The 12,571-nt window shown below is 45.1% G+C and overlaps 1 protein-coding gene across 1 annotated transcript; it reads left to right on the forward strand.

Moving 5' to 3' along the window:
- Nucleotides 1-2,287: 2,287 nt before the first annotated feature.
- LOC133126755 (uncharacterized) lies at nt 2,288-12,149 on the forward strand. The gene is made up of 8 exons (XM_061239090.1): nt 2,288-2,430; nt 4,359-4,394; nt 4,632-4,733; nt 6,459-6,647; nt 9,638-9,874; nt 10,596-10,700; nt 11,565-11,664; nt 11,969-12,149. The coding sequence occupies exons 1-8, from the start codon at nt 2,388-2,390 to the stop codon at nt 12,147-12,149; spliced, it is 993 nt and encodes a 330-aa protein (XP_061095074.1). The 5' UTR covers nt 2,288-2,387.
- Nucleotides 12,150-12,571: the final 422 nt, after the last annotated feature.

Here is a 12,571-nt window from a genome sequence, read left to right on the forward strand (position 1 = left end):
GGTTGTTTAGCAGTGAGAGGAATTAAGCTCAGTGCACACATGAAGTAAACTCACACTTCACTAAGTAACTATCTACACGCAGGCTATTGGTAAAATAGCTCAAACAAGGCACTACTGTAACGCTTAAACTGTTCGTAAGTGTTCATTATATACCGACCTCCCTTTTTATCAGATATCCTTGAGAAATGTCTGACTCAACAGCGTTCTTCTTTCCTACCGACCAATAAGGTGTCTGAGGAGTTTCTGTCTGGGTTCAGGGAGCCCCTATAGCGCTGAAACAGCCCCTGCAATAGTAATGGACGATTTGCTTCTCCCCCTGTATCGCTATAGCTAAATGAAGTGTGGTCCGCCCACGTGAGCTCATTGAAAACGGTGTTTCAGCCGCAGACGCTTCTCTGACATTGCATTTAGCCAAGTGTGAGTTTGGAAAAGCCACGGTGATTTATTTAGGTAAGCAGGTGGGTGGAGGACAAGTGCGTCCCCTGGAGGTCAAGGTAGCGGCCCAGTGCCGACTACACGGCGAGAGTTGCGCCGTTTCCTCGGGCCAAGATTAAAGAAAGACGTAGCCAGATTCTGTCGCACATGCCATACCTGTCAAGTCACGGGGAAGCCGAATACCGCAGGTATTTTGGGGAAAAATAAAACAAATAATCAAATCACACTCACATACACACACACTTCCTACATTTCATTTTACACTCACCGAGCACTTTATTAGGTATTAATTAGACTTATTTTTTAGACTCACCGAGCAATTTATTAGGAATATTTTGACATTTTTACTTTATTACACCTCCTTATTCATGCGATTATCTAATCAGCCAATCGTGTGGCAGCAGTGCAATGCATACAATCATGTAGATACGGGATGGTCAGCGCAGTTTTGCAGACAGAAACGCCTTGTTAATAATGAGAGACGTCGGAGGAGAATGGCCAGACTGGTCGAAGCTGACAGTAACGCAAATAACCACACATTACATTATTATTACATGCCATTTAGCAGACGCTCTTATCCAGAGCGACGTACAACAAAGTGCAAATTAAACACAAGAACAAGTGCAAAGAGGACCTGAGAAGACAGTATAGTTCCGAGTCCTAGTGTAAACATGCAGAAAATCAGAACCCTTTAAGAGTACAATCAGCTTTCAAACTAGCATACCACAATTGCAGCTAGAATACAAAAAATAACAATACCTATACAAGTAACAATATCTATACAATCTATACATAAGTGCCATTACAGTCTAAGGCTAATCATGGTGGTGAGTTGGGGAGGGAAAGGTGTAGCCCGAAGAGATGGGTCTTCAGTCTGCGCTTGAAGGAGGTCAGAGACTCTGCCGTTCTGACATCCACCGGGAGGTCATTCCACCACCGTGGGACCAGGACAGACAGCAGTCGTGAGCGTGAGGTGCAGGTGTGGCGAGGAGGAGGCGCCAGACGGCACGAAGTGGCAGAACGGAGGGGTCTTGTTGGCCTAGTCAGTCTCCAGACTTAAATCCCTTCGAAAATCTGTGGAGGGAGCTGAAGCTTCGAGTTGCCAAGCGACAGCCTCGGAACCTTAAGGATTTGGAGAGGATCTGCAAAGAGGAGTGGACCAAAATCCCTCCCAAGGTCTGTGCAAACCTGGTGAAAAACTACAACAAACGTCTGACCTCTGTGCTTGCCAACAAAGGTTTCTCCACCAAGTATTAAGTCCTATTGTTCTATGGATCAAATACTTATTTCATGTGAAAATATGATATTAAATTTATAAAATTTATATGATGTGGATTATTTTGTGATATTCTGTCTCTCAATGTTAAAATGTACCTATGATTAAAATTCTACACAGTTCCATTCTTTGTAAGTGGGCAAACCTACAAAATCAGCAAGGGATCAAATCATTATTGCTCCCACTGTATGTGTGTTCACTGTGTATTCACATTCATGCACAGTTGTATGTCTCTATGAGTGTGACTTCATGAAAGTGAGTTTGCATGTGTGCATGTTTATATGCGCGTGTTTGTGTGTATATGATAATGTGTATGTGTGTGTGAGAGAGAGAATGACAGAGAAAGTGTGTTATAAATGATAACTGTGCTTTAGCAACACTATTTTATTAGTCATACTAATAAAGTGGCATGTGAGAGAGAACGGGAGGAGAGAGAGAGAGAGAGCGCAGGGTGGGAGAAGAGAGTGTGTCAGCAAGAGAGAGAGTGCGCGAGAGAGAACAGGAGAAGGAGAGAACAGGAGAAGGAGCGACAGTGAGAGAGAACAGGAGGAGGATAAAGAGAGAGAGTGAGAGAGAACAGGAGGAGGACAAAGAGAGCGAGTGAGAGAGAGAACAGGAGAAGTAGAGCCGTAAGTAGCTGTCCCGTCACGCTAGAAGGCAGAGCAGCCGGGGAAGGATGGGGGTTCCTTCCTTCACTGCGGTTCTGGTTCTGGTTCTGGGTGAGTGCAGTGGGGCGTGGGGGGGAATCGTCTCTCAAATCAGAGCCTCTGATACTCACCATCCATCCATGTTTTAATGGAGATAAAACAATATAAGTATGGGCATAATGTGTGTGCTTGACATTAGTCACTAATTATAATAATTACATTCATAATAGTAATTATATCATCTGGAGGCTGAATTGATATTTGACAGTCTACTAAATTGGAAGTGTTCTTGGAGGCTACCAAGACAAAATAGTAAATTAAGCCAACAGCTGTCACCTTTATCTGTGGATCTTTGAGTGATATTAAGTTCAGATAACTGCATATTCAGTCTTGTATTTACCATGACATTAAATTACAGTGACTTTGCAGAGCGATGGACTGAAGGGTGTTACTCTCAGGAACTCAGACATGCAGTCTCACCAAGAAGGCACTCCTTTTCATTTCTTTCATGAGAAACAAATGCAGTAATCGCTAAACTGTAGCAAATGTCTACAATACAAATTGAGGTACTTCTGGATAGCATCTGCACCTCAAATGGGTTCTGGTGTCTTGAAGACAAAATTCTTATTCTGGATCACACTGCTGACTGGCGCTGTTCCTATTGGCCGATACAACTTTGGCTCCATCCACCAAAGTTTGTGATTTGTGAGACTTAGACAGTGTTTAAAAACACAAGTATTGTGGACGTGAGAATTCCTGTGTGCTCCTTGTACACTTACATATAAATTTGTGGATTTAGCATTTCACCCCTCTGAAGTTTATTTATATTTAGTTCAGCCTGGGAGAGCTGCGTGTTTGAAACAGGAAGGAAAGACTAAATAACTCCTGCGTAATTACTGGCAGGATAACAATCACAAGCACAGTGTTTACTGAAGTGTTTACTGTACTCCTCCAGAGAGAAACTAAGACAGAACAGGAACACACCATTATTTCACGGACAAGTACAGAACACCCTCCCTTAGCTCATGGTTGCACGTGCATTTTATTTAAAATAGTTTATAATACATACTTTTTTCAGGGTTACTATCTAAACCGTATGAAACAATTAAGATACCAGTAATAATAAATGTGTCAATAAACAAGCGGTAAATAAATAACACACATACATGAGAACCTCAAATCTGAGCTAGGCTGACTGACTCAACCCTTGACAGAAAGTGTCTTGGATAACAGTGAAAATATTTTCAAAATATATATATTATTTTATTTTAATCGAATGTCCCTCATGTTCAGATAAATACTGTACAGAGCTCCGGGAAGCCGAAATCGAATGTCCTCGTTTGAGGACAACAGAGTCTCAGCACGTTAAAGGCAGGGGTCCACAATCTCAAGCACAGCGGTCTGGACTCTTCTTTCCACCTGACCAGTTACACGCCTGACTCTACTACTCGACCACAGGAGCGATTTGCTAAGGACCTCGATTAGCAGAGTCAGGCCTGTTACTGCTTGGCCAGGACACGAGCCCTCTCTGGCTAAGACTGGGGACACCCGCGTCTAAGCCGTGAGATGACAAATACGTGATTAGAACGTTAACTTAACTGAACAGTCTAATGCCGATGTAGCCGCCACTGCTGGTAATGGAATGCAGTGGGGTTCTATGACACTGAGAAAAGAAACATGCCAAAAAGGGTTGATAAAAAAAAAAAAAGCACGTTTTTCTCCAGTAGTGACGAGTCACGTATCAGTGGCTACTGGAATGGCGTGACTGTGACAGAGGCCTGACCTGCCTGTCAGTCCAAATTAATTTCTATAATGTGCAGCCACAATGGGGTTGTATCACAGCACTGTTGATAATGTAAATGCCAGTGCAAACGCTAATTCACACACACACACACACACACACACACACACACACACACTGCTCATTGCACAGTACTGTTGATGATGTAAATTCAAATTCCTTAATAAAACTGACAGTGATGATGTCACTTCTTTCCCAGTGATTACAGAAGCACTCCAACCTGGGATGTCTCAAGGTATTCAGAGCAGTCTGACTGACACACACACACACATACACACATACACTCACACACACACATACACTCACACACACACACACACACACACACACACACTCTCAGACAGACACACTCACAGAGAAACAGTCACTTAAAACTCACACACTCGGACACAAGCTCTCACACACACACAGACACACACTCGGACACACTTAAAACTCTCTCACACACAACTGACACAACTCTCACCTCCAGAACACCCCCCAGCCCTGCTGACCATCCAGCCCAACAGCAGACAACACTTCAGGCTGGATCAGATGTCCCTCTGGTGTCCCAGCCAGGAGGGGAGTTCCTCAGGCAAGACAGTGTTTTCCGCTCAAACTGAATTTCACTCTGTTACCCTGCTTTTTATTATGCTCATCCAAAAGAATGCATCAGATTTAAGCCATGTTCACCCATGCTTAAAGGGACAGTACACCTGGAGTAGTACAATCCATGCATCCATAGTTTCGCTGAGATTGACAGATTATTTTAAATGCAGTTCACTGTGGGATAATGGACCTTGCATTTTCCGGTAAACAATGTGACGAAAAAATGGCAATTTCATGAACATCAGGAGATTAAAATGCACATTTTAATCCAGAAATATTTCTCATCAACTGCGTCCTCTATGGACCACTGGCTTCCTGGTGACCACCGCCCCAGAATACTGGTGTGTGTTTCCACAGACACTTCTGCTTCTACAGACACTTCTGCTTCCACTGACACTTCTGCTTCTACAGACACTTCTACAGACACTTCTGCTTCTACAGACACTTCTGCTGCTACAGACAGTTCTGCTCCTACAGACACTTCTACAGAAACTTCTGCTTCTGCTTCTACAGACACTTCTACAGACACTTCTGCTTCTACACACTTCTACAGACACTTCTGCTGCTACAGACACTTCTGCTTCTACAGACACTTCTGCTTCCACAGACACTTCTACAGACACTTCTGCCGAGCCACAGCAGCAGAAGAAATAGTGCTTCATTAAAATGTGCATTTTTCAGCTCTGTTGATGTTTCGTGAGTAACTGTGGCATTATATTTGTAAAAATACATTTTTCTATGTAGATTTTTGATGACCAGAAAACAATAGAGGTCCACAGAGGTCTCCTATATCACAGACAACTGCATATAAAAGAGTTTTCAAATCCCCATAACTCAACACATCTCAGTGAAATTATCTGGATGGACAGATAGTACTCATAGTTATTTTGGTTCAGGGGTATTGGTGGTTCAGTGTTATAACACACTGTGACACTTTACAAGGATGTTCCATGAATTGGCATGAACTGATGAAGTTAGTCGCCTCACAGCAAGGAGGTCCTGGGTTCGAATCCCCGTCGGCCGGGGCCTCTCTGTGCGGAGTTTGCATGTTCTCCCCGTGTCTGCGTGGGTTTCCTCTGGGTACTCCGGTTTCCTCCCACAGTCCAAAGACATGCACGTTAGGCTGATTGGAGAGTCTAAATTGCCCGTAGGTATGAGTGTGTGAGTGAATGGTGTGTGTGCCCTGCGATGGACTGGCGACCTGTCCAGGGTGTATTCCTGCCTTTCGCCCAATGTATGCTGGGATAGGCTCCAGCCCCCCTGCGACCCTGATCAGGATAAGCGGGTTCAGATAATGGATGGATGGATGGATGATGAAGTTAGTGAACTACATTACTTCTGAGAACTTAATCTGTACAGCTCTGTTCTTGCATTTGTAGATCAGAAATTAATGTTAACAACTACATTAGTTATTGCCAATTCATATTTGAATGAAAAAGTCGGTTAATGTATTTGTTATTGGTTAACTAATTATAAGTTCATCCCATGGTTTGCTATTTTTTAAATATCATGTAACAAATACATTAGTTAGTTAACAAATGCATTAATTAATGAAAAGTTCATTTCAGGCTTAAGTAATGTATTTATCCATCATTAATTAATGTTGACACCCACATTAGTGAATGCCAATTCATGACCCTTGTTGTAAAGTGTGACCGAACACTTGTTTTGGGGAAAAAGAGAAATGGAAAATGCTGTGCCTTCTCTCTAGAGTGGACACTAAAGCACCTCTCACGCTCGGGGGTGCAGTCTGGCTGCCTTCCTGCAGGGGGCAGTGTGAGCACAGAGAGACCAGGGGCCTGCCTCATCTCCAGCCTCTTCTCTGGTAACAGCGGGTTGTACTGGTGTGAGTCTGGTGCGGGAGGTGTGCGCACCAGCTCCATCAACATTACTGTCGTCTGTAAGTAAGTCTGTATGTCATGTAGCTCATTTTTATTGCACGTCATATTTCAGGTTTGCTAGAAATATAAGTTTGTTTTGCAAATGATTAGATAGATATATTTCTGGTACCAACATCCTACCTGGTTATGATTGTTTTCTAACTAACGCTGTAGTTAATTTCGTAATCCGTTCAGCCATTTTAAAGAAAACAATTATTTTGTCGGGACCATACCAATGCGAATGTCGTCTTGAACTGCTTCTTGGTGTTGCGTATATGCATTGCTAGGTCATTTCAGTACCGAACTGCTGTAAAACATGGCCCACTTCTTGTAAGGGGTTTCCTACCCTTTCCAACAAGGTATAATGTGTCATATTCAGGCGACGGACAGTTCAGAAATATGGCTGTGTCACAACAAATTATATCTTTTTTTCTTTTTTTCTTTTTTATTAGTGTATTTATTGACAACGTAGTAATATAACAATACAAATCACAATATGTGAAGCAAAAGTATCACAATAACATCACAAATGACAGGGGTTAAGATGTAACTAAATTTTAAGTACAATACAAATAAAATAAAATGAATAAAATAATAGAGAATAAAAAATAAAAAACTGGTTCAGCAGTTAAGACAATTATATAGTTTACATATATTAAGAGTTTTTAGGGCTTTGGAGTTTGAAGAGTGCTGAATAGTTTGTATGTATTGTTGCATTTCATTCATAAAAATTTTAAATAAAGGTTTTCTGTTATAGAATTTACTTTTGTGAATGTGGAATTTAGCCAAGATAATAAAAAGATTTATAATATAATACTGTTTTTGTTCTTCTAAACTGCAAACCTCATAAAAACCAAACAGCACATCTTTGTATAGTAATGAGAATTGAGGATAGATGGTACAACAAATTTATTGGGCAAATTCTTTCCAAAAAGTAACAGTGTAAGGACAGCTCCAAAATAAGTGTGTACAACAAATTATATCCCCTTACAAAACGTATCCCCTCTTGACGCTAACTAACGCATGAGGGGAACGTAACCGGAAACGTGACCCCGGAGGGGATAACTTTTGTAGGGGATAATTATCTACACGTTTCCGGTTACGTTCCCCTCATGCGTAAGTTAGCGTCATGAGTTAGCGTCGACAGAAGTCGACAGCGTGGTTGCCAAGCTTTATCTGTTGGTTGCTATTGCCCTGATGCGTACGGTAGCGTCAACTGGCTAGCGTGTCTTTTTGGGAACGGCATAAGCTTAGTCATTACTCTGTCAATAAACATTTATTTAGTCCGGTGTATGTTAGAGTAACATAAATTGCTAACATGTAACATGTAAGTTAGCGAAACATAAATTGCCAATTTCCCTACATATCCCCTCCGGGGTCACGTTTCCGGTTCTGTCTCTGCAATGACGTCAATCATATTTGTTTACTGCTCTCTAATAGGCCCTGCATCGGCAAGCTAGCGATGCTTTTGTGAATATGTAGTGCTTCATATGTAACATCTCGATTATTTATTTACATTGAACAACGATATAGGCTACATCTAGCTAGCTAGGAATAAAAAAAACAGCTATGGCTTATCTTCCTAGTTAGCGAGCGATCTATCCGTCTGGCTGTCTCGCTAGCTAGATATTTCTTATTTTGCTAGCTAGGGTAGGGAGCTAACTTAAATATATCTACCCATGTCATGCTTATCTACTTCTCGACATATATTTATTGCCGAATGGTTTGCTGTACGTTTCACTAACTAGCTAGCGGTACTGATGTTAGTCCATCGAGAGATGAGCACTCTCTATCGTGAATAAAACACGTGGATGTTAATTTTGAATAAACGTACAAAAACATTTTGTACACAGGTTGACATCGAGTTTGTACAAAAATATAAAGTAGTCCTGGGTTGGTCCTTGACTTAGAAATTTAGATATTCCATGCTAAACTATAAAAAACATACAGCGTTTTTTTATTTATTTGTGTGCACTGTATGTGCATAGGCGGCACGGATGGTGCAGTGGGTAGCACTGCCACCTCACAGCAAGGAGGTCCTGGGTTCGAATCCCCGTCGGCCAGGGCCTCTCTGTGTGGAGTTTGCATGTTCTCCCCGTGTCTGCGTGGGTTTCCTCTGGGTACTCTGGTTTCCTCCCACAGTCCAAAGACATGCATGTTAGGCTGATTGGAGAGTCTAAATTGCCCGTAGGTATGAGTGTGTGAGTAAGTGGTGTGTGTGCCCTGCGATGGACTGGCGACCTGTCCAGGGTGTATTCCTGCCTTTCGCCCAATGTATGCTGGGATAGGCTCCAGCCCCCCTGCGACCCTGTTCAGGATAAGCGGGTTCAGATAATGGATGGATGGATGGATGTATGTGCATGTTCTGACATCATTTTGGCCTGTCTCAAATTCCTGAATGGTACAAGCCTCTTCTTTAATTTAAGTCTTCAACCATTTGGGTGCAGTGAATTATTTTTGAGATATTTACATTTTTATAGGACTAGTCTAAAATAAGTGGAAATTGCCCTCTAGGTGGAACTTTGTGTGTGTGTGTTTGACACTGATCCAGCACTGCTCAATCTATTCTACCAGTGCAGTGTGTGTGTGTGTGTGTGTGTGTGTGTGTGTGTTTAACACCGATCCTGTACTGCTCAATATATACTATCAGTGTTGTGTGTGTGTGTATACTATCAGTGTTGTGTGTGTGTGTGTGTTTAACTAATCCACCACTGCTCAATCTATTCTATCACTGTATGTGTCCTGCAGGCAAATAAATGTATCCCTTCATATCTGTCAAATGCAAACTGAAACAGGCTTTATAAAAAGTGCTTTATAAAAGGAATGGATTCAGTAGAAACTCAAAACAGCTGTGTCGCTGTGGTGTAAAGCATCACTAAATCACAGTTTTGAAAAATAAACTATTTGGGTCTATATTTCCTGCTTCAAAGTGTGAACAAAATAGTCGGCAGCCATTTTGGGCAGCAGGAGGAGGCAGAAGTCCCTGACGTGTTTCACTCTTGTCACGCAGACGGGCCAATGATCATCCAGTGCCCTGCCCAGCCAGTGGCCGAAGGGGACTGGGTGATTCTACGCTGCCACTACTGGAGACGGAGGGGCAATGCGACCGCTTTTTATAAGGATGGAGTGCTGCTCTCGAACGGCACAGCGATGACCATCCGCAATGTGACCAGGGCTGACCAGGGTCTGTACATGTGTGCAGACTCTGACGGCACAGCAAGCCCAGAGAGCTGGCTGTCTGTGCGAGGTGAGGCCCCACAGAGTGAGGCCCCACACAGTGAGACCAGACTCAGTGAGACCCCACACAGTGAGACCAGACTCAGTGAGACCCCACACAGTGAGACCAGACTCAGTGAGGCCCCACAGTGAGGCCCCAGACAGTGAGACCAGACTCAGTGAGACCCCACACAGTGAGACCACACACAGTGAGACCAGACTCAGTGAGACCCCACACAGTCAGACCAGACTCAGTGAGGCCCCACAGTGAGGCCCCACAGAGTGAGGCCAGACTCAATGAGGCCCCACAGTGAGGCCCCACACAGTGAGACCAGACTCAGTGAGACCCCACACAGTGAGACCAGACTCAGTGAGACCAGACTCAATGAGGCCCCACAGAGTGAGGCCCCACACAGTGAGACCAGACTCAGTGAGACCCCATACAGTGAGACCAGACTTAGTGAGACCCCACACAGTGAGACCAGACTCAGTGAGACCAGACTCAATGAGGCCCCACAGTGAGGCCCCGCAGTGAGACCCCACAGTGAGACCCCACACAGTGAGACCAGACTACACAGTGAGACCACACACAGTGAGACCCCGCACTGAGACCAGACCACACAGTGAGACCCACAAATCTGAAAAACAAATTGTTATCTTTAAACATAGAACCTGTGATTGATTGAGATGTTTACTTATTTCTCTGACTTAAAACTTTTTTAAATCCTCCTTTTTTGGCTGTTTGACCGCAGAGCCAGTCTCTCCCACACAGCCAGTCTCTCCAACAGAGCCAGTCTCTCCCACACAGTCAGTCTCTCCCACAGAGCTGCAACTGCCCTCAACTTTTCCCACTGATGGTAGGTCATTCCTAATCACACACACACACACACACTAATCACACTAATACACATGTACACACACACACACACACACATGCTCATGCGCACACACATATACACACATTCTCTCGCACACACACACACACACACACACACACACACACACACACACACACATGTACACACATGCTCATGCACACACATATACACACACTCACTCTCACACACACAAGCACACAAGCACATGCACACACTCTTACTTAGATACAAGGACATGCACACACATTCACAGACACTCTCACACCCAGATACACACACACTCTTCACTCTCTCACACACTCACACACACACTCTGTCTCTCACACACAAGGAAACACACGCAAACACACTCACAGACACTCTCACACACTCACACACACACGCACACACACACTCTGTCTCTCTCTCACACACACACTCTTTCTCTCACACATGCACACACACACGCACACACACTCTGTCTCTCTCTCTCACACACAAACACACACACACACATGCACACACACACTCTGTCTCTCTCTCTCTCTCACACACACACACACACACACTCACACACACAAACACACACACACACACACACACAGACACACACACACAAACACACGCACACACACACTCTGTCTCTCTCTCACACACACACACACACTCACACACACACACACACACAAACTCTGTCTCTCTCTCACACACACACACACACACACACACACTCACTGTGTGACACAGAGAGTCAAAGGAAGACGAGAGAGAGGACATGAAGGTTGTGGCAGGAAAATGCCGATAATGTAATCATTGGGAGGCAGTCACCCATAACCGCTTTGTTGTTATCCCGGTGTGTCTCAGCTCCTTCTCCAGCTGGCTCTTGGCTGATGGTGGTGGTGCCCTGTTGCATTGTGGGAGTCTTCCTCATTGTGACACTGAGTCTGCTGGCTCATCACCGCAGGTGCGTACTCATCACCATCCGTCTCATTGCGTTTGACATACAGCAACGCTCTGGGCCTGCAGGGGGCAGCAGAGAGACACAAAAATCCTCACTGGAAGATTTGTGATCAACACACAGAGCTACTATTGCTGAATTTATTCCCTTAACACAATATAAAGCAGTTGAACAGTCTTCCCTGTTCTCCTGAGCTGATTGCTGCTTTTACGGTGAAAAAGCGGGAGGATCAAGGCCCCCCGGCCCTGGAGCTAAATGGAGATAAGACACTTTTTGTTTTTTTGGGGGGTTGGTTTTGGGGGATGAGCAGGTCCCCGCTGAAGTGTTCCCCCTGGAGCTGCTGTGCCACAGGCGGCACCCCACGAGAGGGCCCCAAACGTGCAGGGCCCCAGACCCAAGGGGATGTGACAGAGATCCAGTGGGACCTTCCGTGGCTGGAGATGGAGGACACCCTGCTGCACCGGAGCCCAGACGAGGAACAGGGTGCCTGACCCCCCGCCCCCCCCCCCTCCCAGAACAGCGCACGGGGCCTGGGTCCCCCCCCCAGTCCCCTTACAGGGCTCCAGACGAGGAGCAGGGTGCCTGACCCCCCCCCCCCTCCCAGAACAGCGCACGGGGCCCGGGTCCCCCCCCCAGTCCCCTTACAGGGCTCCAGACGAGGAGCAGGGTGCCTGACCCCCCCTCCCAGAACAGCGCACGGGGCCCGGGTCCCCCCCCCCAGTCCCATTACAGGAGCTCTGTAACAGGGTGTGCATTACACGATTTTCTCACGGGTCACTGGTCACGGCGCCCTCTGGCTCTGCGAGGTCAGACTGTGGCGGCCGGTCAGGTGACAGCACAGACTACACGGGCTACACAACCAGACCAGAGACGCCACGCACCGAACCACCTCCTGATTGGTCGACGGGGATCG

This window comes from Conger conger, chromosome 4 (genome assembly GCF_963514075.1).
Source record: "Conger conger chromosome 4, fConCon1.1, whole genome shotgun sequence".
Lineage (NCBI taxonomy): Eukaryota > Metazoa > Chordata > Actinopteri > Anguilliformes > Congridae > Conger > Conger conger.

What these genes read in the sequence shown, in the direction of transcription:
- LOC133126755 (XM_061239090.1), top strand. Translation starts at nt 2,388, where the DNA reads ATGGGGGTTCCTTCCTTCACTGCGGTTCTGGTTCTGGTTCTGG. An exon ending in CCAACCTGGGATGTCTCAAG is followed by an intron (nt 4,395 to 4,631) that starts GTATTCAGAGCA and finishes TCTCACCTCCAG; the next exon opens with AACACCCCCCAGCCCTGCTG. An exon ending in CATCAACATTACTGTCGTCT is followed by an intron (nt 6,648 to 9,637) that starts GTAAGTAAGTCT and finishes CTTGTCACGCAG; the next exon opens with ACGGGCCAATGATCATCCAG.